The 25041-nt window shown below is 39.8% G+C and overlaps 1 protein-coding gene across 1 annotated transcript in view; it reads right to left on the reverse strand.

Annotated features, from left to right (window-relative positions):
- The window catches only part of FHL5 (four and a half LIM domains 5), a 32159-nt gene that overhangs the window by 2765 nt on the left and 4353 nt on the right, over nucleotides 1–25041 (reverse strand). Inside the window, 4 exon segments of the mRNA XM_030029575.2 lie at nucleotides 554–740; nucleotides 2875–3044; nucleotides 5436–5610; nucleotides 7805–7986. Coding sequence (XP_029885435.1) covers nucleotides 554–740; nucleotides 2875–3044; nucleotides 5436–5610; nucleotides 7805–7963 — 691 coding nt within the window. The 5' untranslated portion in view covers nucleotides 7964–7986.

Genomic DNA, 25041 nt, shown 5'->3' on the forward strand with positions numbered 1-25041 from the left:
ACACCAGCCAATGCTCTCAGAAAACTTCAGCTATCATAGACTAATGACATATATGTCTAATTATAAATCATCTAAGTACACAAGGATGCATGCGATAGAGCTTTGTTGCATTTGGCAAGCTTTCTAATTGGACAGGTGTGCCTTACCAGCAGGCAGTTAATTCGTGTCCAGTTTGATCACATTTGCATTTAAAAACAAAGCTGAAGAAATTACAGACACAAGGGACTTGTACGTACTGTCGTGGGAAGAGCCAAAAAGTGCCTTTTCATTTATTCTTAAGGATGAATTATAGTGCAGAAAGTACTAAATCAAACAATGGAGGAACTCCTTTTGGCACATAAAAACAACTCCTCAGCAGTTAGGGAACACATGTGATCAGTATGTCCTAACAAGATATGTTACATGTGATGGAAAGAGTGTCTCTCTAGTAAACTCCTTCAGTCTTTCATTATGATGGGACTATTTTTAATGCTGTTTTCTAAAGTAAAGGTCTGCTTTGGGAGGAGACTGATGACTCATCAGTCTCTAGTCCCCTTTATAAGATGAGACTCACCTGTAATAGGTTTCTTGCAAGCAGCACACTTCTTGGCATACAATTTGCTGAAACAGTCTACACATTATGGATACTCGTCTTTGGAAATAAACCTTTGTCCAGACAGCTGGGTTTTACACCCAGCACACACAAAGCATTCTTTATGCCAAGGCTGGTCATCGTAGGTCACTCCCCCAGAAGTTATTACCTAGTGCATTGACAAACAAGGACAGAGCAATGAAACAAAGGTGTGAATCGTGAAGGATTATCTAATCCTTCATAAGTCCTTCCACTTGTTCCCTCTCTTCCCATATGCACAAGGGAAGAGAGTGTGGTCACATCAACTGTTTTTCATCTGGAATATCAAACCGACTAACTGCAGTTGAGCTGAACATGCCACTGGTTTGTTACTCTCAATTTTCTCTCACAGGATAACCTCATGGTTTGTAATAAACAGGTTAGTTTCTTATGAAATTTTTTCTACTATACATGTGGAAAAAGGCTTAACATCAGGCATGCTCTCAGAAGACAAATTCTCAGTGACTGACAGTGGATGAGAAAATCCATGCTGAAATTATGGCTAATGTCCAACTGGAACTGGCATTTTGCTGTCTCACCACTGAAACAGTATTTTAAGTAGGAAGAAAGACATTAAAGAAGCAGAAGTGAGAGAGAAAGGAGATCTACACTGTCAGAATTAAAAATGGTGTTTATCAGTGTCATCAAACTTCTCATTCCCTGCAACTCATAGCTCTCTACTGGTTATTTCTGAAGAGAGAAATGTCCAGTTGCTCTATGGCTTCCATTTGTGTGGTAAAGAGCTGGTTTCACAGAAGCTGTGAGAGACTGTACAGAGAAACTTCTGCAGAGATAAAGATGAACTGTAAGATAGTGTTTCTACAGTCAAGTCACATGCACGACAGTGAACGAATGGATGAATACAGTTGGAAAAGGAGGAGAAAAAGTTGGAGAAACTTATTAAGTAAAAATAGTGGCACCATCAAATTTCCCTGGGGAATACAGTTTCAGGGAAATAAAAAATAATACTGGGTGATGTCAGGCAATAAAAAAAATTAAGTAGTTCCTGATCCCCTTAGCATTCCAGTATTGGGCTACTACTAACTCTCATTTGCTTTTCCATTAAAATCTCAAAATCTCTGGCACAAAATTCAAGACTCCAGTTTGGCAATTTAATCTCTTTGGTCTCAATTCTTATTTATGGGAACTGATGCACGTTTAAGTAGTAAAATTGTTTTAGCTACTATGTAGGGGCCCTCTTTGCATCCCTAGAATTTTTAAGAAGCAAATCCTGTTTATTTCACATAAGTGTTGCTAACCTCAATGCCTCTAATAAACATAGAGCAGAAATACTATATCTGCCATGTGATCACTTAATGCAAATTAGAGGCTAGATGTAGAGACATGGGAATATATAAAAGTACTTTCTAAAGTTTAACTACTGAAGAAAAAAAGGCAGCAGATTTTTCTTAAATTAAAAGCTTTTGTTAGAGGTAGAAGTTTACAGATAAACGTTAAATAACTACAGAAATTATAACTTATTTGATGAAGTGAAAAAAAAAAATCATGCTTGCTTCCGGAGTGATAAAGGTACTAAAAAATAAGTTAAATTCTACCATAAAAAGCAGATTAAAACATTTCCCTAGAGAACAGTATCACACTAGAATAGCGTGATACTTTGAGTGTTTTCATCAACCAGAGACAATTCTAAAACACGAGAAATTGAGGGAGGGATGAATTGATTTATTTGTATTTGTGGGAAAAAATAAAAAATAATTTGAAATCAAGCTTTCTGGTACCCACAGGGGAAGCATCATGTATTAAAACAGTGGGACTCTTGACTTGTATTATCATAATTGAATATTACTTAGTCTGATTATTGCCTGATACATTTCAAGAAAAAAACAGGCAAGACTGTGAATGCTTTGCTCAGCTTAGGTGGCTTATTATGCATATGAATATATCTGCAAAATGTTGGAAAGGGATGCATGTTTATCAAGGCAAAATCCGAGATTATCAGGAAAGAAGGCTTTTACATAACTTTCAGTGAAAAATTCAACCTTTGTTAAAAATCACGATCAACAACAAAAGAACCCCAAAGTATTTGTTTTGGTCAATAAGTTTATTTCAAATATAATCAGGCTTAGATTAATATTAACTAGAGGGGACAACAGACACTGTCGCAGTTGGCTTTCAGTGTCAGATGCCAAAAGGAAGACTCTGCTCTTACTCTTAGTTCACCAGACATTTTACATGATCCAGCCACTTCCCCCAGGAGCAATATTGCCTCATTAGGGAAATTTTTTCATTGTATGTTTCATTACCTTTTTGCAAGAGTAGCAATGGTGAGCAAATTGCTTCTCAAAACAGGGCACGCAGTAATTCTCATTGTCTTTGGTGATCAATGGTTTTGTTCCCAATGGTTGCCGGCAATACTGACAAACAAAACAGGATTCATGCCAGGAACTTCCCTTAAATTCCATTTTACGGGAACCTGCAAAAACCCAAAATGAAAAATCCACCCAGATATAGTCTTGTAATGTTAAGTTTTAAATGTCAGGAATACTCTTGTTTTTAATCTTGTATCTCAGTATTGGATTACCCAAGAAAGCACTTATCCTCAATTGAATAGAGTTTCTAAGTATGTACTTGAAATTTCAAGAACGCATTCAGTGCCATATGATCACCTGGCAAAAGACGTGCTAACTTGCTTAAGCTGTGATTTTTAGAGTACCTCCTTATACGAATCTTTTAGGGTTACTTCTCCGTGATATGCTTCAGTTGCTCAGAGTTTCTCTCAGGCCAGCCAACTCAGTGATAATGTTCAGGTACACAGCACTTTTATAAATTAAAGATTAATTTGTTGGCTGTTAAGTACATCTATTAATGTCCTGCCTTTTGTCTTCCTTAAACTAAGGCTCCTTCACCTGTAAATGCATTATTTATCTTATTCAGCTTAAGCTGGCAAGTTTTTAAAAGTAAATATCTTTTCTGTGATAAAGCACACTACACTGCCTCTTCTTATAGCTCATCATTTCAGTCCTAGATCAACAGTTCTTTTTATCATGTTTAACTAGGTGCTTTTGATACAGCACAAGGACTGAAAGTTGCTCAGTTAAATGTCTGCCAGAGGAGTTTCAGAGCTCTTAGCTCTGTGTACAGGTGCCCTGTACATCTTAATGTCGATGGGTAAGTCTAAGATACGCACATGCATCTGAGAACAATTTTTCCAGTGACTGTCTGCCACAACTTCCTCCCCTGCTGGTAGCATCAGACTGCAAAGAGAGGTGCCAGGTGCTTTACCGTCCTTTCCACACGAAGAAGAGAATTGCTGACATAACTGATTAATCCCGCAATTCCTGTTTCCTGGACTGTGGGGCTAGTGGAGAGAGAAACTACTGGTTGAATTTAAACATTAAAGGTTTGCAGCTTCCTCCCAGTGATCAGAAGGCTGACTTCACTGTCTTTGCCTACTGGGTCTTTTCAACACAGAGCTAGCAAGCTGATGACAAAGAAGTTAATGATTTAGAAACTGGTTGGCATTCCCATGCCACGCCAGTTCTCTATTTGCACTGTTACTCCTACCCTCAACACTTGCTGCAAGGATTTAGTCTCCTAGACTCTGAGGCAAAATCTGCAAGGTGGATATACACCAGAGGATAATAATGCAAACCCAAGTACATTCTGGTACTATTCTCATCACATCTAGTAAGATGTGCCTATTAGACAACACTTCTTAAAACTATATAAAACTTAAGCAGTGTATCATCCTTAAACTGAACACAACTATATTGCTACAGTTATTTCCACTAATACAGCTTTTATCTGTGATGAAAAGGAAATAAACTGTAAAAAAACAAATCAATGTTACAGGTTGAACCACAACATCAGTAACCTAATATTTATACTAAGACAATAATTCTGCACAGCCCAGACCTTATTGTTTGGCATTAAGATTTACTGAAAAAGAAAATTCTTATGTCACTGCTAAATTTATTGATGTCCTTGGCCAAAGGTTCCCAAACTAGTAGTCATGAGGCCATGGCAGATAGTTTGCAGCTGGTATTTGGAGTTACACATGTGATCTGTAAAAAAGTTCAAGCATTGAGGGTAGTTCACTGTTTCAAAAGTTAGGGACCCACTTTACTAAGCAAGCTGCTTCATTTTGCCACATACGGCGCTGTGGCTTCTCTTAGATGCCTCTGGAGAGGCAGCTTTTAGGCAATCTCTCTGCTGTATGAGCTTTACTGGTGTGGTAGCAATGGAAGGCCTAGAGGATGTCCTAAACAGACACGACCAAAAGCTGAGAAGCACTTTAGTGGAAAGTGCAGAATTTTCAAGGTTGGTAATGGCAGGAAATAAACCTATCGTAAACACAAATGTACTTGTATTCTTTTTAGTAAAAATGCTGAAAATGATTTGAACGCAGAATGCCATGTTTTAACAATTTAAACAAAAAATATTTCTGAGTGAAAGAAATGGTATAAAGAACATGAACTCAAGGTCTGGTCAAAGTGACAGACAGAAAATGCAGATGTCTTGTCTAATCTGGCACTCCTGCTAACGATAGCTCTGTTTGTCTACCTACACTCACAGCAGGATATGCTTCCTAAGAACTACAGCAGAATCAAGGGCTCAACATGACCACATTTTACCTTATCTTGAACTCTGATATTCTTTATAAGGATCCATAAGCCCTGCCAGTGCTAGACCAGAGGTATCTGCCTGCCCTCTTTTCACTGCCGGGAGGGTACTACACACGAAGTAGTAGTCGTCTCCTGAAAGCTCTTCTGAAAGTCAAGGACTTGTAGCTTGGTTATTCAAGGCTGTGGTTATAACTAAAAATGCAGTTCCATTTTTCACCAAAGGGTCCCTGTTGTCTTACCAGGCATAATGGTCTTCCGGCAGTGGAAACACTTAGATGAATACTCATCAGAGTAGCATTCCGTACACAGCAAGACCTCGTCCTTGGCAGCAAATGGTTTCTCCACCAGCGAGCGACTGCATTTGGCACACTTGAAGCACCCCTCATGCCAGTGGCGGCCTTTGTAGGCCAGATCCTTTGAGAAAGTAAGTCCGTGTTAATGAAGACATTGCTTTACAGTGTTTTTATCCCTCAGCTCCTCCCAGAAATAAAGTGAAAAAAGGAGAGCATTGCAATGGCGACTTGAAGGGGTGACGCGTGCGTCCGGCGGGAGGTGTGCTCAGAGGCGATATAAGTACTCAATGTCACTGTGTTGGTATATTTTGTAGATCTCTTGCAGAGGCCTTTAGGAACTGCTTAGGCACAGGCAATTGTCCTAATGGAACATTAGAGATATGTTTTCATTGGAAGAATCGTTTTATGTTTTACAGTTGGCTTTTAAGGGGAAATAAGTGATCAACGTTTTTAACATGTGCAGGCCACCTGACAAGAAGTGCATTCTCTACAGACTTTGAAATGAACCTCATGTATTTTTTAACGTTACTACTTTTTCTTCCACTGACACAACCAACACTAAAGAAAGATCATATTATTGCGGAACAAGCAATTAAAATCTCATTGAGAATAAAATGGTTCTTAGGAAGATTATTAAAAAATCATTGCTTTTGTTTATACCTAATATAACTCCTCCTAAAAACTTGCAGAAAAATGTTTGTTTAAGACTCAGCAGGCTTAGGGGGATGAAAAAGCTAACAGTATATGTATGAGACCTCAACCAAGAATTCAAAAAAAGAGCAAACAGCAGATTTTATTTTTCCAAGGTTAAAAAAACAAGTGAAAAATGCACCTCCAAAAAAATCCCCCACCTTAAAAAAATAAACCAGACCCTTCCCGGTCTCCTTTATAAGTAAGAAGCACAAAAGGGCACAAATCCAATCTCATTTTTCTCCTTTGTCAGATCTCCACCCTTTTAAGTACTAAAAATAAAATAAATACCATGCTTCAGTTCAGGAGGTGCTGAGTGCTAACCACTCTCATCTGCTTTAGTTAGCACTCTGAACCTAGACTACCACCCCAGAGCAGCCTGAGGCAAAGACTGGGTAAGAAGGAGAGGAAGAGAGCCAAGCTCTAGCACCTTGGCAGAGGTGGGACAACCAGCTGTAGATCTCCATGGGCCACTTTTCTAGCCGACTCTAGCCTGTTGCACTCCTTTCTTGTTACTCCTGCTTTTTTCTCCCAGTTTTTCCTTCCACTCAGTCCAAAGGCATGACTTTTTGTTAATGATCTTTGACATTGGTAGTGTACTTTGATTCGTGCTATGTGTACAAGTTTGCTGTTGAAAAATGATGATGAGAGTTTGAGAAGTGTCTTCATCCAAATCAGCATTTTCGTTGGATGATTCCTTTACAGTACTGAGCTGTACTCAGACAATGTGCTTTGAAAACCATGAAGTGCTTTGGCCAGGAAGGCCTCCCGAGAGGCTTATTTTAATAACTTTCTGACCTTTTATTTCAAAAGAATGTGGGCAAAGTGAGCATGGGGAGAAGGTGAGCACTACATACTGAACTTGGCAAAACAAAGGCATTTTGATAGGTTTCATCTGAACTTAAAATTCAAAGAAGTCAAGTGTACAGGCTTTAAATTGAAGTATGGGGTACTGGAAACCCTGTCAAAGACCACAGAGGAACTCGTATTATTAATTGTTATTCTAAAAAAGTGGAGAGGTGAAAGGAAAACCAAGCTCAGAAACGCTGCCCCTAACATGCCATCTGTGAGATGAGCAAGGTAAGGATGGAACTAAGTTAAAATGAAAATATACTTCATTTCCAAAAGACAGAGAGAATAATATGCAAATTATAAACATGGTTTCTTTTCAGCTTGGCATCTGCATGTCAACACCTACAGTAAAAGTAATTTATCCAATACTGAAAATATTTTTTTCAATGGAAATGCCAAAGAAATTCCAAAGTTTCATTCAATCTGGTCCACTGAATTATACCTGCACCCTACCATCCCTCAAACACTGTGCAGTCTCTGCAGCCAGCAAGTGTTTGGAGGTGAAGGAGGGAATCTAGTTGTGGTCCACACATACAACACAGCCTTGCCATATGTTTGAGGTATATGTATGTGCACATTTCCTAATCTGGACCTTTCCTATTCTGGGAAAACAGCAATGTTTCTCTCTGCTGTGCGTGTATGTACAACGGCTATGCTTAGGCCTCTTCACCGGTACAGGGATATGCAGGCGGTTGGGTATAGACTCTGCCATTAAAGAAATGGGATTTGTGTATAATTTAGCAAAGAAGAGGAAGTGAAAGCTAAATTTTTACCTTGGAATCACACTCAATAGGTTGCTTGCATTCTTCACAGGGGTTGGCAAACAAGCTGTCATAACATGTAACACAATAAGCGTTTTCTTCTCTTAATGCATACTTTCTTCCACGAAGAGACTGCAGGCAGTAATGACAGTCTGTGTGATTGCTGGTCATTCTGGTGGGGTTCTCCACGTGATCTGGAAAGATGGAAAAATCATGCAATTCAGTGGATGACTGTTTGCTTGCTCAAATGATAAGTAATGGTGCTTTACCTATGAAAGCTAGGACAGGTGTTCCTTGGTCATTTGCAGTGCCCTGGATTCCTAATGCTGGGCTGTTCTATAGTGAAATGGTAGTCTTTACCAACATATACTGTGTATTGTGTTACCAACATAATGGGGAGCAAGAAGGTTGCTTCAGCTTAATCTAGTGGTACTTACACCGATAGGTCAGATACCTGAAAATGAAGTCGTCTTCACGTTCTATATGTAAAACTACTGGCATTATGAGCATTACGTACTGGATTGTGAGGCATGGTTTATCCAGAAATCAGGGAATGGAGATAGAAGCAATAGTTCAAAAATTAAACCAACTGAGGAATTAAAAGCCCAAAGAGAAGAGGCAAGCACTTTGTAGTGTGTTCCTGGCTTTCTCTTGCTATTCCTGTCTTTCTGCTTATTCTTTCCTTTTCAAAATACCCCCACATCTACCTGACTGAACAGAAGGAAGACAAGGGACCCCCAAGCTATATGGCTGTTTTCTGCATATTCCAGCTGTGCTGCTAACATTTGGTGGCAATGTAAGATGACACAAATAACCCTGGATAGCAAAAGAACAAAATATAAAGAGAAATAAACTAAATCATAACTCAAAGAAAGTTTCCCTTGTTGTTATTGGAATTTTCTTACATATTTCTTTATTGCCATGTTCCATGTTGGCAGTGCCAAAATACCGTGAGATAGATTATATTTCTGTGCCAGACAAGTGCAGGAAATACCACAAACCTATTGAGAGCCAATTGTACGAGTTTCCCATCCTTCAGTTTTCCAGGCTAAAGAGGCTTGAATAAGCATCCAAACCTCAGCTGCTTATAGATCTGCAATGCTGAACATTTTAAGGATTGTGGAGATCAAGACTTATTTCGGTCTTGTTGCTGGTTGGATCATCAGCACTTTGCTAAAATTGGGTCTTGATTCCTGGGAATGAAGGAAGAAGAATCCAGAAAGTTCCCAGTGAAGCAAACCCAGAAACATCTGCTGGACTCATTGGCTTGCACTCTTCATTAAACCTGCTGAGTGTAGCTGCAGCCAGCACCAGCAATCATAAATTTTAGAGGACTTGAGAACAACCAGGAAAGGTCTCCTAAAATATTTAATTATCAGTGACTTTGGGCAGCTGAAATCTTTGCACTTTGAGTAACAGTGCAAATTACTTCATCTTAAACAGATAAAAAGCCTGAGAGTAAGGAAGAGCAGCATATGAAGAACAAGATTTGAGGGAGTGCTTAACCATCACAGAGCTTACATCTAGTCCATTTAGAGTTACTCCCTCATACTTGTTTTTATATACTCACTGCCTGTCTTATACCCATGGTTCAGTTTTAAAAAGGCATTTCATCTTTTTCTGGGTTTCTGCTTTGTGAGATGTAATCCAAAATGATTGTTTGAACTATGAGAAAGAACAATTACTGCAGGTCTCCACTGGCACAAATGCATAAGGTCAGGCATTTATTAATCTATTCCTGAAGGGATAGAGTAAGACAGTGGAAAGGGGGCAGGGAGAGAGACTATAACGCTTTTTTCAGACCCAAAGTAATAACTTGATCATTTGGCACAAGCTATGGAAAACTTGTTCCTGTAAATTGAAAATCTTCTGAGTTGAATTGATTTACTGTATTTCCGACTGCCCTAAAACTTTGTGCTAGCCAAGATAGGGTGTAGTGAGGAAATCAAATAATCTGTAACTCAGATCAGTGGGAAACATGCTTGCTTAAAAAATATTACAGATGTGTTTTATGTGATATCCTTGGAATAATAGTATAACAGGGCTTGAAGCTGACTTCCATTTCCTTAAGATCAAAGAGAGAGTTGAATGTGAATTGAATGAACCCATGTATATAAGAAAATGACATCCATCAGCTTGTACATTTACACAACATGACATATAAAAACCAGACACAGCGCAGTGCATTTAGTGCACAATCACTACATAGTCATCACCAAAACCAAGGTTAAGTTTTGCTCATTTTCTTCTATATTGGGGAAGCAGTATAAATTGGTGGCTAGGAAGACAATCAAGGAATGTTTGTGGTTAACTGGGCTCCATATTCAAGGTCATAGGATAGCCTCAAAACTGGGTTTCAGAGGAATTTTCATTCCTTTTTTGTGGCAATTAGAGTTATGAACTGCATCTGAGGATACCCTGAGTGAACCACCTTTCCGATCTCCTCCCTGCTGAATCAGTACCCCAGCTTCGTAACACAGTTTCATCTCAGCCTGAAAGTGGCAACAGTGAAATCCTAATGGGGCATGCATGAAGAACTTATGTTACTTATAGTGCTTTTTGTTGCACAAAGCTCACCAACAAATAGCTTAAGATATCTGCAGATATATCTCTGTTCTTTCATTCTAATGAATGGCGATAGGCTTTTAAGTTATCAAAAACTCTGCATACCCAAAAATTTTCTTTAAAAAGTGGTTCTCGATTATTGTTTTTGTTTTTCCCCAGGAAACCAATTTGTTCCAGGAAGCCCAGGTTATGTGCACAAAGAAGACTCACTATTGTAATACCTCAGAACTTCCTTATTTGTAATGTAGCTATCCTCCTAAAAACCTGTATGGATATCGGAGCATATGGGAGTGCTACCACTCCTGTTTTACAGATGATAGTGGTTGCTTGAGAACATTTAAAGAGTATCCCCAAGACCAGAGTCAAAGCCTGGGGGTGTCCAAAGTTTTGCTTCAGAGAAAGTCTTCAGAGTTTGACCGTGATGATATAAGATCATGTTTGGGAATGAAGAAGCAATGGTATTAAAAAGAATCATGACTTTTGCAAATCTCTTGGCAAAGGTCTGGGTAACCTTTGTGAACTACTTTTACCATTAGACAAGGCAACAAAAAAGTGGATCTCGTCTCCCCCAGCACCATTTACCCTTGCTCCAATAAGTAAGTAATGGTATGAGCACCACGTAGTTAAGTAGAATGTTTTTCTTGTGCTTTGATCCTAATCTCTAGAGAAATATGTTTACTTTAAGTTTGCTGGAAGCTAGACTTTGTGTTTTGAAGGTCAGTTAAGAACTCTCTGGAGGTCTGATACTGTTCACTCTCATGGAATGAAACGCTGACTCCAGCATTCCAGCTGCTAACTCGTGTCCTAGGCACAGGGAAAGACTGTGATGTCTTCATTCCTTGGGAAAAGAGGATTTTGCTATATAAATTGGAACAAAGCTAAATACCATTGATTTTTATGTATCTAGTAGGCACGGATACGTGATATCATTTATTGTGTTAGAATATTCCAAGGGGGTGCAGAGAGATGTTGCCAAGGATGTGAGGATATTGCAACTGTGAGTCCCTGGGGTCAGATTCAAGAATGCAGCAGTCTCATAGTATGAATTATAAAGCAGATGAAAATAAAACAACAGAGCTGGCTAGTCTGCCTGCTGTTCCAGCAGATTAAGATAGAATTTAGCTACAACAAATTAGAAGAGGGACTTTCTGTAGAGTCAAATGGTTTCCTATAAAATGCAGAACACCAGAAGACTTCCAGTGAAGAAAACTGTAAGAAAATGGTTGTGAAGTTGTGAAACCTCCTAAATGTGGAACCATCAGGAAAGGAATTCTTGTTTTCTCACTGACACTAAAAAGCACAGCCACAATGTTAATATATCTCTTAAAAAACTATCTTTACATTTTCTATAAATGTATGTTAATCCCCCTTATGTTATTTAAGTATAAAAAGCCCAGAAATGTTAATACTACTTAGATGGGAATTAACATACATATGCATGTAGGTATATACATACATGTAAAAATATGATATCTTTTGCTTTATGGCAATTCTAATGGACTATTTCCTGATCTAAATAAGCCTGCCCTTGAACTGCATCATCTTTTCCTTTAAGAACATACAATGATTGGAATAAGGCTGTCTATTAGAGAAGCATAAAGAAAGAAAAATGGTGGCAAAATAAATCATTGCAACAACACTGAAGGATAAGAAAAACAAATTGATCTACTACAAGGGGGACACCCCTGCAAGGCAATCCCAGGTATTTACTTATTTTCAGATAAGTACATGTTTTCATCTTGGAACATGTTTTTACTTATTTGTATGAATTTGCTGACTTTATTCCCCCCCCGCCCCTTTTTTTTTTTGTGAGAACTGCTGAACAATTAATCACATACATACATTTGCAAAATACATTAGTGACTCAAAGTTACAACTGTATTACAAAGCTAACAATATAATTGTAAGGAAAAGTTTCTAACAATATCATTATTTTATAAATAAAAGTTTCTAACAATGTTCTGCAAGGAAATTTTTCCTTATTTCAGAGATCACAGGTTCTTGATTTCTCTGGATTCCTGCTACACCCCAAAAATCTGTTATTTTATTGTGACTAGACCTAATAAAAGTCCTGACCCCTCAAAAAAACCCCAACCCACAAGTTAAATGTATGATGTATTTTCAAAACACTGGCAATACCCTTGCTTTGTCTCTTCCCTCCCTTAGAGTAACTGCAAGTTTCCCAGTGATACCTTTAAGTTATACTTGAGTGTTTAAGGATACTAGAATTTTTACTCTACTAAAAATGGCTAGAGAAGCAATAGGAACCAGGGGCATATATTACAGATCAAGTCAAAACAAGTACCTACAGGAAAGCAGAGATATGGGTGCTAACTTTGAACAAGCTGTTTTATCTCTGTGGCACAGCACAATAATACAAAGTCAGGTCCTGAAAGCATCTGAGTGGGTGCAGAGCTCTTACTGATGCAGGATGGATGCCAACCAGGATGGTGCTGTAACAACACGACTGTACTGCTTCAAGGTCCACAAGTGATACAGTTTTGGTGGACCGTCTAGGCAAAGCAGCTCATTTAGAGGTTGATCTGGTAACCACACTGTACTGCATTGTACCATGTTTACACATCCTATGGCTACAAGCAAAAAGAACAAGAACTCTGGGTTAACTAGGGGATCGAGCATCTCAGGAATTCTGTAATTTTCACCTTAATTGGTATTGCTTTCTGCTTTTTCTACACCATGCAAACTCAAATGTTGTTGTAGTCATCTAAATTCTTCCTTTATTCCAGTACAGCTTAACTTACTACTTACCTAAACTTTAAACTAGGACAAATTAGAGCAGTGAAAGTAACCCAACTAAGTGATCGCAGTGGTGCAGACATACAGAAATGCTGTTGCAGAAAAGACTTGACTAGCCTATGTCCCTCAAATTCTCTTTACTAGCTACAGAGTAGGTTGGAATAGCTTAGCCCCTTTGCCTCTACAGCAAGCTAGGTATTTGCTTTAATTCATAGAATCATAGAAACATAGAATAGTTTGGGTTAGAAGGGACCTTTAAAGGTCATCTAGTCCAACTCCCCTGCAATGAGCAGGGACATTTTCAACTAGATCAGGTGGCTCAGAGCCCCATCCAACCTGACCTTGAATGTTTCCAGGGATGGGGCATCTACCATCTCTCTGGGCAACCTGTTCCCATGTTTCGCCACCATCATCGTAAAAAAATTTCTTCCTTATAGCTAGTCTGAATCTACCCTCTTTTAGTTTAAAACCATTAGCCCTGGTCCTGTCGCAAGAGGCCCTACTGAAAAGTCTGTCCCCATCTTTCTTATAAGCCCCCTTCAAGTATTGAAAGGCCACAGTAAGGTCTTGGAGCCTTCTCTTCTCCAGGCTGAACAACCCCAACTCTCTCAGCCTTTCCTCATAGGAGAGGTGTTCCATCCCTTTGATCATTTTTGTGGCCCTCCTCTGGATCTGCTCAACAGGTCCATGTCTCCAGAGCCAGATGCAGTACTCCAGGTCAGGTCGCACTGGAGTGGAACAGAGGGGGAGAATCACCTCCTTCGACCTGCTGGTCACACTTCTTTTGATGCAGCCCAGGATATAGTTGGCTTTCTGGGATGCAAACACACATTGTTGGCTTATGTCCAGCTTTTCATCCACCAGTACCCCCAAGTCCTTCTCCACAGGGCTGCTCTCAATCCTTTCATCTTCCAGCCTGTATTGATACCAGGGGTTGCTCTGACCCAGGTACAGGACCTTGCACTTGGCCTTGTTGAACCTCACGAGGTTCACATGGGCCCACTTCTCGAGCTTGTCCAGGTCTGGATGGCATCCTGTCCCTTAGGCATGTCAATGGCACCACTCACCGTGGTATCATCTGCAACCTTGCTGAGGGTGCACTCGATCCCACTGTCTATGTCATTGATGAGGACATTAAACAGTACTGGTCCCAATATGGACCCCTGAGGGACACCACTCATCATGGATTCATCCACAGAACTTTCATCAGCAGCATCCAGCTTGTCCAATACAACTTGTACTTGCTACCGAGATCAGCCTGAGTGATTTAGTTGGCAAAATTCAAATTAATGGCTCTGTATGCATCTCTCCTAATGGATATTCTTCCTCTATTGCGAGCCTTGCTAGTGAAGCTCAAGAATTACCATTATAGCAAACCCACTGTACAGAGAAATTAGAGGTCAGAAATAAGCATGTCTAATGTAGTAGCTGAAAGCTGGTTTTTGTGGAAGAAGGGGACAGAAAAGTTGCTAACTGGCTACAGAATTAAACCTAGATTATTTGCTAGATTTTTTTTTTTTTTTTTTTAAATGAATCAACACGTGAGAGTCAGGGAGTGCAATTCATCATTTAATACAAGTACTACACTGGTGGCCAGAGATTCCAATCCAGAATAACTAGCCCTGTTATTCTGAACACAACAAGCTCAGCTGATCAGCAGTATTGCTGGTCAGTAATGCAGCTCCATGTTTAAGTAGAGACAAACTGTCTTTGGAGTGCTCGGTATCGATTCAAGTCTCTCCCAAGCTATTACCTAGGAACACAAAACCTTTTCATCTGCTCAGATTCCTGGGTGGTGTCAATATCTTCACCAGCAGCAGTACATGAAAAAGAGTAGGGTTAATGCTATGGCCTAGATAATTTCTTTTATTTTTCTGAAACCATTCTTACCCACATTTTTTACAAGTTTTCACATAGTCTGGTAGAGCCAGAATTTTCTCCTGTGTTCATTATGGAGCTCATTCCTTTCTGACTACTGTCAGATTTATAGAATCAAATGAAGACATGAAATATTTCAGCTGTGCATTGGTGTACCTTTTCATGTAAAACCCTGGCAGTATTCTCAGTCACACTCTTTATATTCAACCATAAAACAGGTTTGAGGATTGCATCTGGTACAAAAGGACTGTGTGAAAAAATATACCCAAATTAGCTGCTGAGTTATATACCTAGAAGACATTTAGACAGGTTTAAACTGATTAGTTTCAGCTGCCCAAGTTCCAAAAGCAAAGCAGCCATGAGCCTAAATGTGGATGAGAAATCATTAGTGACTCCTAGACACAATGTTAAAGGAGACAATTTAAAGTAATGTCATTAGAGGTGTACCCCAGGGGTTGTCACTGGGACCAACCCTGTTCAACAACTTCATTAATGATCTGGAGATGGGACAGAGTATACACACAGCAAATTGGCAGATGACACAAAACTGGGAGGAGTAGCTGATACACCAGACGGTTGTGCTGCCATCCAGAGGGACCTCGCCAGGCTAGAGAAGTTGGGTGAGAGGGCTCTCATGAAGTTCAGCAAGGGGAGTTGCAAAGTCCTGCCTCTGGGGGAGGAATAACTGCAGGTACCAGCGCATGCTGGGGGCCAACCAGATGGAAAGCAGCTTTGCCGAGAAGGACCTGCGGGTCCTGGTGGACACCGTGTTGAACATGAACCAACAACGTGCCCTTGCGGGTAAGGCGGCCAACAGTATCCTGCGGGGCTTTAGGAAGGGCATTGCCAGCAGGTGATCCTTCCTCTCTACTCAGCACTGGTGAGACACATCTGGCGTGCTGGGTCCAGTTCTGGGCTCGCCAGTACAAGAGAGACATGGAGCTACTGGAGAGAGTTCAGTACAGGGCCACAAAGGTGACGAAGGGACTGGAGCATCTCTCCTATGAGGAAAGGCGGAGAGAACTGGGACTGTTCAGTCTGGAGGAGAGAAGGCTCAGAGAGGTTCTCACCAATGTGTACAAAAACCTGAAGGGAGGGAGTGAAGAAGAGGGAGCCAAGCTCTTCTCAGTGGTACCCACTGCAACAGGCACAAACTGAAATACAAGGGATTCCATTTCAACAGAAGAAAAAAATCCTTTCACTGTGAGGGTGACCAAGCACTGGCACAGGTTGCCCAGAGAGGCTGTGTAGTCTCCATCCTTGGAGATACTCAAAACCTGACTGGACATGGTCCTGGGAGATCTGCTTTAGGTGATCCTGCTTAAGCAGGGGGTTGGACTAGGTGGTCTCTGCAGGTCCCATGCCACCTCAACCATTCTGTGATGGACCACAGAAAGGTTTATCACTGCTGAATGATAAAAGAGGGAGGGTGAAAGAATCCACAAAACCTCAGTATTCCCTTTTGGGCATTTGAGCAGGAGTGGGGTCATTCCCACAACAACAAAACAGATCTCCTGTAAATGACTTGTTGCGAGTCCCTGACTAAGCTAGACATGCACGTAGTCTAAACACATGAGAAATGTTATTGCTTTCAGCTGTAATATTTACATGCTTGAAGCTGAATGCATGCTTTAGAGTTTTGCTGCCTATATCCTTGGAGCACAGACTTTGAAAGATATTTTCAAAGATAATAAAAAAGTGGCATTTAAAAAAGCATATAAGCAATTAGGTTCTTCATTACAATTAATTGCAACGTTTCCTGGTATTTCAAATCTGGTGAACATAGTCTCTAAATCCTTTTAAACTGAAATACATTCAGTGCAATTGCACGAATTTGGTTACAGAGGAAAGAGCAAAGGAAACTAGTGATTCTAGGTAATTTCTGTCAACGAAAAACCCAGTTTCAGTAGATTCAGCATTTCCACAGGGAAAAATCACTTCCAGCATTCTCAAGTCTCAGCCATGTGTGAAACCAAGAGAGACAGATATTATTTTCTGTGTTGTCACAGTGTGTGAAACATGATCAATATGTCCTTAGTCAACCACTCCGATACTTAGATATGAGTACTGCCCAAAAGCTGGGCCCGTTTTGATGGAAAGGAGTTACCGGCTTGTCTGTGGTATCTGGTTTACCACAGTAAAGAAGATTTTGTTTCTTTTGTAGTTGCACGCTGATGCAAGTCTAAACTCCTTTTCCTCACTGATCATTTTAAATTTTACGCTGGTGTTAATTGTTACAGACCAGACTACAGAAGAGATGTAAAGGTCTGGATGTCTTCAGTAACCTTGGCTATTTCGATGACTTGGCTCAGAAGGAAACGTAGGCAGTGCTCCGCTCAGCCACTGCCCTGTACAGAACAACAAGGAATAAAGGAGAGTTGGGGCACTGACATCTACACTAAATATACTCCTTACCAGGACTCAGCAGGGAAAGTAGATCTAAAAATTCTTTTGCAATGACTTAAAGACTATGTGAAGGAAAATGGCTATAACTGTACATATTTTTTTTTCAGTTCAGCAGGCAAAACCATCCTAAGGAAGATGCAAGAAACCCTACAAGAGATGGCTAGGTAACAACCTGCTCATGAGGAAAGTTTCCTAATCCCTTTTAGAGGATTAAATTCATGCTCTGAAACTTCAGCATTTATAAGCTTCCAAAAGTAATATAAATTAAAAGAAAAGTTATTGCATCAGTGTATTTTTGGAAGGAAAAGGAGTTTTCCACTAAGCTTTATCCAAAATGCTCTAACACTTTTATTTTTAAAATTTTGATGTACTTTAATAGAAAATATTTGTGAATTAAAAAAAAAACACTTCATGGAAAATGTCAGTTTGTTTTAGAAAAGTAGGATTAAAAAAAGTGAAATTTGACTGAAAAATATTGGTGTAAAAATAGATCTTAAATTCTCAACAGAAAAATTTCTAGTAAAAATTGAAATTTCATTTTTGATATAAAGTTAAAAATTTCATTTGAAGGAGCAATTTTATAGCTAACTTTTGTTCTAGGAAAAAAGATATGAATCTGAGTTAGAGTGATCTCATTTTGAGAGAAGAAATTTGGTAGCAAAAGGACATTTATGCTGGGTTACAGTTTCTTCAATTAAAATGGTGGGAATGTAGAGATTAACATATTGTACTTGCATGGAAATATTAATGTATTTTCCATCTATCAACCTAAAACCCAGCAAGCACTAAATGTCTTTGAAAGAGAAAAAGAAACGTTAAATATTTGGGGCTGGAACTGGTCAAGATGAGAGCTGATCACTGAGGTCACAGCTGATCTCCGGTAATGAATACAAAGTCTTCCCCACTACCCTTTCTGCCTGGTTTTTCCAGTCCCCTTTCCTGCTTCCACCCTCACCTACCATCCCCTAATCATGGAAAATACTTCAAAAAGTGCTTAAAGAAGAAGAAAAATGAAAGTCACAAATGAAGATATGTGCTGAAGTCCTGATCTGAGACTTTTACCAGTGAGTTCACCCCCAGTGCGCAAATCAGAGCAGCACTCCCGAGCGATCTCTGCTAGAGCAGCATCTGCACATCAGACATCTGCCTCCCGATTCCCCTCTACGCAATGCACTAAAGCCACAGTGCCTGCACAGCTGAGCAGAAGTCCACCAAGGAAACAGCAGCAGTTTAGCAACACACTAACACCGCCGGGCAGGAACACCGTCTACCTGAAAATGACACGAGCCTGCCTTTGGGACTGAAAGTTTTCCTAGGGAAAACAATAGCGATAGGAAATGATGCCTGTGATACGGCGGGGAGTAAAGTGCTCACAGACCATGAAACGGAACAGCCTTGCCACTAACAAGAAGTATCAGAGCTTCAATAGGCAACGCTGATGCTGACTGCAATCTTTAAGATCTTAATAAAAAATAGGCTATTTCTTGTCTTTGCAGATGCATCAACCGCAGAGACTGGATTTCCCTCACCCTTACATTTTATTTCACAACCGGAATGGCGGATGAAGAGTACTGTGCCTTGTGAGAACGGGTACATCACATGAATTAAAATCCTTTTAAAAAAAAAACAAACCTACAACTGACTATGCAGTACAACTTTTTCTAGCTGGGTTCTTTAAAAGCCGGTGACCTACTTTAGAACTGCATTAAGAAATAAAATGAGCAATAAGAAAAAGATGAGCAGTAGCAGCAATGTTAGCAGCAAGCTAAAATTGGAAAGGATTTTCATTACCCTATTTTAAAAAAAAAAGGCCTCCTTCCCCCAAAACCACATATAAAACCCCCAAGTGGTAATAAAGCGTCTGCTGCAGCGGCACAGCCTTTTCCTTTTCTCTTGCAACCGCACTGTGCCAACCTGACCTAGTTTTCTGAGGAAAAAAATAAACCAAGCTGCAGCACTTTTGTAATAAAAATATGTCACCTTATCACAATGAACCAAATCTAAAGATTTCTGATCTCAGCCCTGTTAATAGACTGTCATGAGCTAGGTGGCATTACAGCTTAGTGTCCTGGCTTTGGCAGGTCAATTTTCACAAGAAGCTGGGAGGGGGCACAGCCAGGACGGCTGACCCGAACTAGCCAAGGGGATATTTGACACCATATATATAACTGGGGGAGCTGGCTGGGGAGGGCGGAGAGGGGACCACAGCTCAGGAATGGGCTGACCGTTGGGTTCCAGGTGGTCAGCAATTGCATTATGCATCACTTGCTTTATACATTCTTTTATTAGTATTATTGTTATTATTACTTCTTTTCTCCTTGTGTTGTCCTATTAAACTGTCCTTATCTCAACCCACGAGGTTTTACCTTTTTCTTCCAATTCTCCCCATCCCACCAGGGGAGGGGAGTGGCTGAGTGGCTGTGTGGTGCTTTGTTGCTGGCTGGGCTTAAACCATGAGACTTGGAAAAACACAAAGGCTACTGTAAGGGGCATCGGTATGTAAGATCCCTACTTCCATTATCATTGTTCCCAGGTATATAGATTTGTTTTGTTGCTTGCAGAGTTCCACCAGTCTTGGCTGCCACCTCCTTACCAGACTTTCCACTGACAACAGAGATGATATGGTTCTGCAGACAAGCCCTGGACTGCTTATTGCGCCCACAGGAATCACTGTTTGCGAAGCCGCTGCTGTATACAGTCTAAGAAATGCTGGCAACAGCAAATGTAGCATATATACCCTCCCTTCACATTACGTGAGCTGTTTAGGGTGACCATTGCTGTGGCAGTCTCTTCTTCGTGCAGAGGAACTCCATGACGTGCCTCCATGGACCTTCCCAAGGGAAAACGTGCTTCAAGATGGGCAGTCCCAAGGGGCAGGATCAAGGAGAGAAGGCATGGGCAGAAACATTGAGTAGAGCTAGATCTCAAAGCAAGGACTACCTATGTACTCTGGATTTTTACTGACAATTAACACAGTAGGTATTGCTGTTATAACCTAGCAGTAATGATCCTCTGAAATTGCACTGTCTTTGGAGTACAGATAACACAGCCATATTAAAAACATGCATATATTGCCTCTGCTAGGTGGACAGACCATGAAAGGTCTAATCTGGTGAAGAAAACCTGAAAGATGTGGCACTCTTTGTATTCTACTGCTTTTACAGTAATTAATTGGTTATACAATACAAATGAGACAGAGGGCAAGAAAGATTTCCAGGAAAGGGCACAACAACCAACCAACATGAAAACACACCGTGGGTGTTCTTAAGCAGACTTATTTAACTTCCTTCTGCTTCCCCCTAAGTGTTACATGAACGCTTGCTTTGTCGTCTCTTAGAATAGGACCCCAGGAACACTTGCATATGTATGTAAATTAACATAGCTGAATACTTTCACTCAACTCACAGATGTCAAATTAGGTGATTTAATATTTTCCGGATTAGGTTTTTAACTCTGATGTTAGGATTGGTGTCCTGATATCTGTTGGGGAGCGCTAGGCACAGTTCGCTTACAAAGTCTCACCATCTGCACCAAGGTTGCAGTAACAAACTGGTACAATTCGGCTGTGTATGCATTTCACCAAAGATGTAGAATTATAGCAGGGAGACCTTTTCCTTTTATTCTCTGCCTGGTAATTGTTTTAAACATACTGTAGAGCTAGAAAACCTTGTTAGTTTAACTATGCAGGTGCATCAAGGGCAGGCTGCTGGTCTTTGGGCTGGGGGAAAACAAAAAGGTAAAATATTCAGATATACACATTCTTTTATGACATGTCCTATATTCTCTGTTGATAATAAACCACCACATTTCATTCCAACACAGCAAAAGGATATATGACTCCCAATGTAAAAGCTCAATTCTAGAAGACAGCTGACAACAGGACTTTTGAAAGCAGTGAACCCCTTAGGAGTGGGGCTGATGGGAGAAAGGGCAGGAAGCGGAGGTCTTCAGCTTCTTCTTTGTCCTCTACCAGGGAGGAAAAATAGCGGAGTGTTACTAGGATGAGTATAGAATACAATGGGTGGGTTTTGTTGTTTTTCTTTCTTTTCTTTAAATACATGGCTTTGTGCATCATCCCTTACCCAGAAAAAAAATGCGAATTGAAGACCTCTTGAGTCCTGAGTAGTTGAGTAGGTAATGTCCTGTCAAACAAGATAGAGTATCTCATGGCATCAACTCTGTTTTATCTTCAATCCTCATGTCCCGTGAGCAGCAATATTGACCAGCCCTTAGAGAGACTCAGCCCCAGGTTCTGTTCATGTCCTGCCAGTGACCTTTGCCACATACTTGAAATCTTTGTGCCTCTTACGTTACCTGTTCTGCCTACTTAGGAGATAAGGTCTGCTGAACAATAATGTGACTGGGTATCCTAACATTTCCCTTAAGCCTTAAAATCTTTGTGCCAGACATTAAACATATTTCTTTCTATTTTAACATAGTCTATCTTCCTAAAAGTGGCTATGATTTAAAATTAGACCCTGCAATGAGTATACCATGGTATTTTGTCTTTCTTTATTATGATGAGAGGTTACTGACCCTTCAGTTACTGCCCTGCTGGGATTTTTGTAATGTCCTGGCATGTGAAAAGGTCCTTCTTTTTTTTTTTTGGCACTATGACTTTCAGAGTGGATTTCTTTCTATGATTATAGATATATGCTATCTAAAAGCTGGTTCCAGTGTAGGATTGCCCTATTCTGATTGAAGGAAAATTAAGGCTAAAGTTTATCTGAACACCCAAGACAGTCGACATTTGACTCAGACAAATAAAATCCATCAGTAAAGTCTTAGAATTCTGGAAGAAATTAGGTAAGAATGAAGAAATTCCTTTCTAACATTTAGGAACATTTTAAGAACATGCTAACTCAAGGATATTGTGGAACAATGAATCCACTGAAACCGGTAAAGTCTATTCAAGTGATGATGTGACGCCTGACATGTAGCAACGATCTTTGCAAACCTAGAATGGAATTGACTGGTTTCAGTATGGGATGATGCTCAGAGGCCATAACTCTGACCAGCTGTAGGGGATAAAGTCAGTCTGAGGAGGAGAATGGTAAGCAGTAGCAGAAACTGCTTTAAGGAACAAATACAATTCAAGTCCTTTTTACTAATTTATGTTAAATTTGGTAAATGTTTTCAGTAAAAAGTCTAAGCAAGTGATTAAACAAATTAAGAATTCTGCTACTGTATGTAAAAATAAAAAAACCCAAATGTTTTGAGCTTTTAATTTGAAATGTTTCTCAATGCTCTTCAATTTTCAAGTACCAAACTAAACAAAGATTGACAATTAGAAGATCAGCATGAAACAGTTTTTCCTCTAATCTTTTCCTTTTTTTTTTTTCATGCAAATAGAATCCCAGACTCACAGAACTCTAATTATGCCACAATTTTGCATGTTATAATACATAAATGAATCATGATGTGGCTGAATTTGAAACTTGAAGAGCTCACTTGAGGAAGACTGGGCTCCTGATAAATAGATTTACAGCCTAATACTGTTCTGGGCTTCTGACAAATAGAATTATAACCTAATACTCTGAAGCATTTTACAGCCTTCCTTTTAAAGGTTTCAGAATGCTTTTCTAACAACAATAATCCTAAAACACAGTTGTGAGATACTTGTCTACAGGAAAGGTTAATACTTGTCAAAGCAAAGTAATTGACTTGCTCAAGGTCAGAGAGCAAACCTGGAGGAGTAGGAAGAAAAGGCGGCAGTCACTACGCCTTTGCCATTAGATGGGTCTGCTCATCAGGCTGTGTCCGTGGCACTGGCCTGGGGTAGTTAAAAACACCGTACGAAGGTTGCCGGGTGGTCAACTTGGAGTGCTAGAGGTAGAAAGCACTTCCAAAATTAGCCGGAGCAACAAAATGTTCCAGTTGTGAACTTTGCAATTGTCCTTAATGACTCTGAGGTTATGATTAATATTCTTACGCAAAATGTTCTGGGTGGAATTTTTCCAGTTTTGTGTCAAACCTCTTAGGACTACAGTGGTTGAGAGAGTTCCTAATTATGAAGGATTTTCCAGTGAATTTGGGTTGTTTCCAGACAGTTTTGGATAACATTGTTTTAACTCATTTTTTTCTCCCCAGTGTAACGAACCCAGTTTACAGATGGGGTACTGAGGCACAGAACAACTTGCTGCAGGTCACTCTGGACTAAATTCTGGTCTCCTGTATGTGTGCTCTGTCAACAACTATGCCACGCTCTGTCACTAGGTCATTCTTTCTATCAATTCTGGTATCTACGCACAAAGACATGTCACAAGAAAATGAATATTTTTCTGAGTTATAAAGCATCTAAGCGTGAGGCCAGCATCGAACTAGGGCAGCCTATTCAGATCCATTATCCATAATATGCTGAGATGTGCAAGAATTTACTAGTCCTTATATGCGGACCTAGAAAAATTCAAACTCAAAGGCAACCATGGCTGAGAAGAAAAGTAACCTACTAACATGAATGAAGTAGAATCAAAGAAAACTCAGTCTAAGAAAGGAAAACACGAAGAGATGATAGCTGATGTGTACTGTACAATATCAGAGAAGAATGGGGATATTCACAAAAGCTAACCTAAGCCTACTGAGGCTAATGAACAAGGCACTTTTTATAGTTAAAAGAGACAGATGAATTCCTCTGCAGGGTGATTCCCAGCAGAAACTTAAATTAGCCATCATTATAGTGGCAGCCAAGGGACATTACTTAGCCTTTGTAACATTCTTATCCCTCACTGCATCTCTGCTATAGAATTTTATTAACTTATTTTTAATACATCAGTTCTGTGTTTTTGAAGTAATGTTGGCATATTTCTACAAAACCATCCTTATTTCATCCCATTTCCATTTTACAGGAAAATACAAATATATGAAACAAGGACTTCACAGCCTCCTTTCTCAGTAGAGCTGCGTGCTCTCTTCCCAGAAGAATGAATTCCGCTGCAAGAGCGCAAGTGGAGCATCAGCAGCATTTTGCCATGCCAACTTCCAAACTTGGGGCTCTAGAGATTTTAATAGAATAGCTGAACTGGAAATCATTAGTTTTATGAGCATCCTAGAATTAGCCATAAGACATCATCTTACTCTTAACTGGTAGGGAAGTGTACAGAAAAACTCAGGTCAGTTTTATTCCCCAGGTGATCTAAAAGCCTGAACAACATCTAGAGCTTGTTTAGTCAACAGGAGTGCTGCTCATTTGAACAGGGACAGAATTTCACCCTCTGATTTTGGGCTTGACATTTGGAAGCATGCTGGTTAAAATTTTCACATTTCTTTCTGGCTGTACGTGGTTAGGTAACACTAAAAGTTTTAAACTTTTTTTGAGAAATGAAACTCAGATATGGAAAGAAAAGAAGAAAGCTGGGCTTATTGCTATATAGCCCACAGAACATATGTCTTACCAAGTCAACCAAAAATAGACATTTCATAAAATATGACTGCCTGCAAATAACCTGGAGATACCATAGGTCAGAACTGATCAGAATCTCTTTCAAGCAGCTTTTGATTTCATTTTGCTCTAATCTTACAAGAAGGTTAGTATGCCATCTTAAGTTTCTACCAATTACACAACTTTGAATCAAAGTGACTTTTGTGAAACTGCAATGAAATTACATGGCAAGACCATCAGCAATCTGTTATAACATTAATATATT

This window comes from Aquila chrysaetos, chromosome 2 (assembly GCF_900496995.4).
Source record: "Aquila chrysaetos chrysaetos chromosome 2, bAquChr1.4, whole genome shotgun sequence".
Taxonomy (NCBI): Eukaryota; Metazoa; Chordata; class Aves; order Accipitriformes; family Accipitridae; genus Aquila; species Aquila chrysaetos.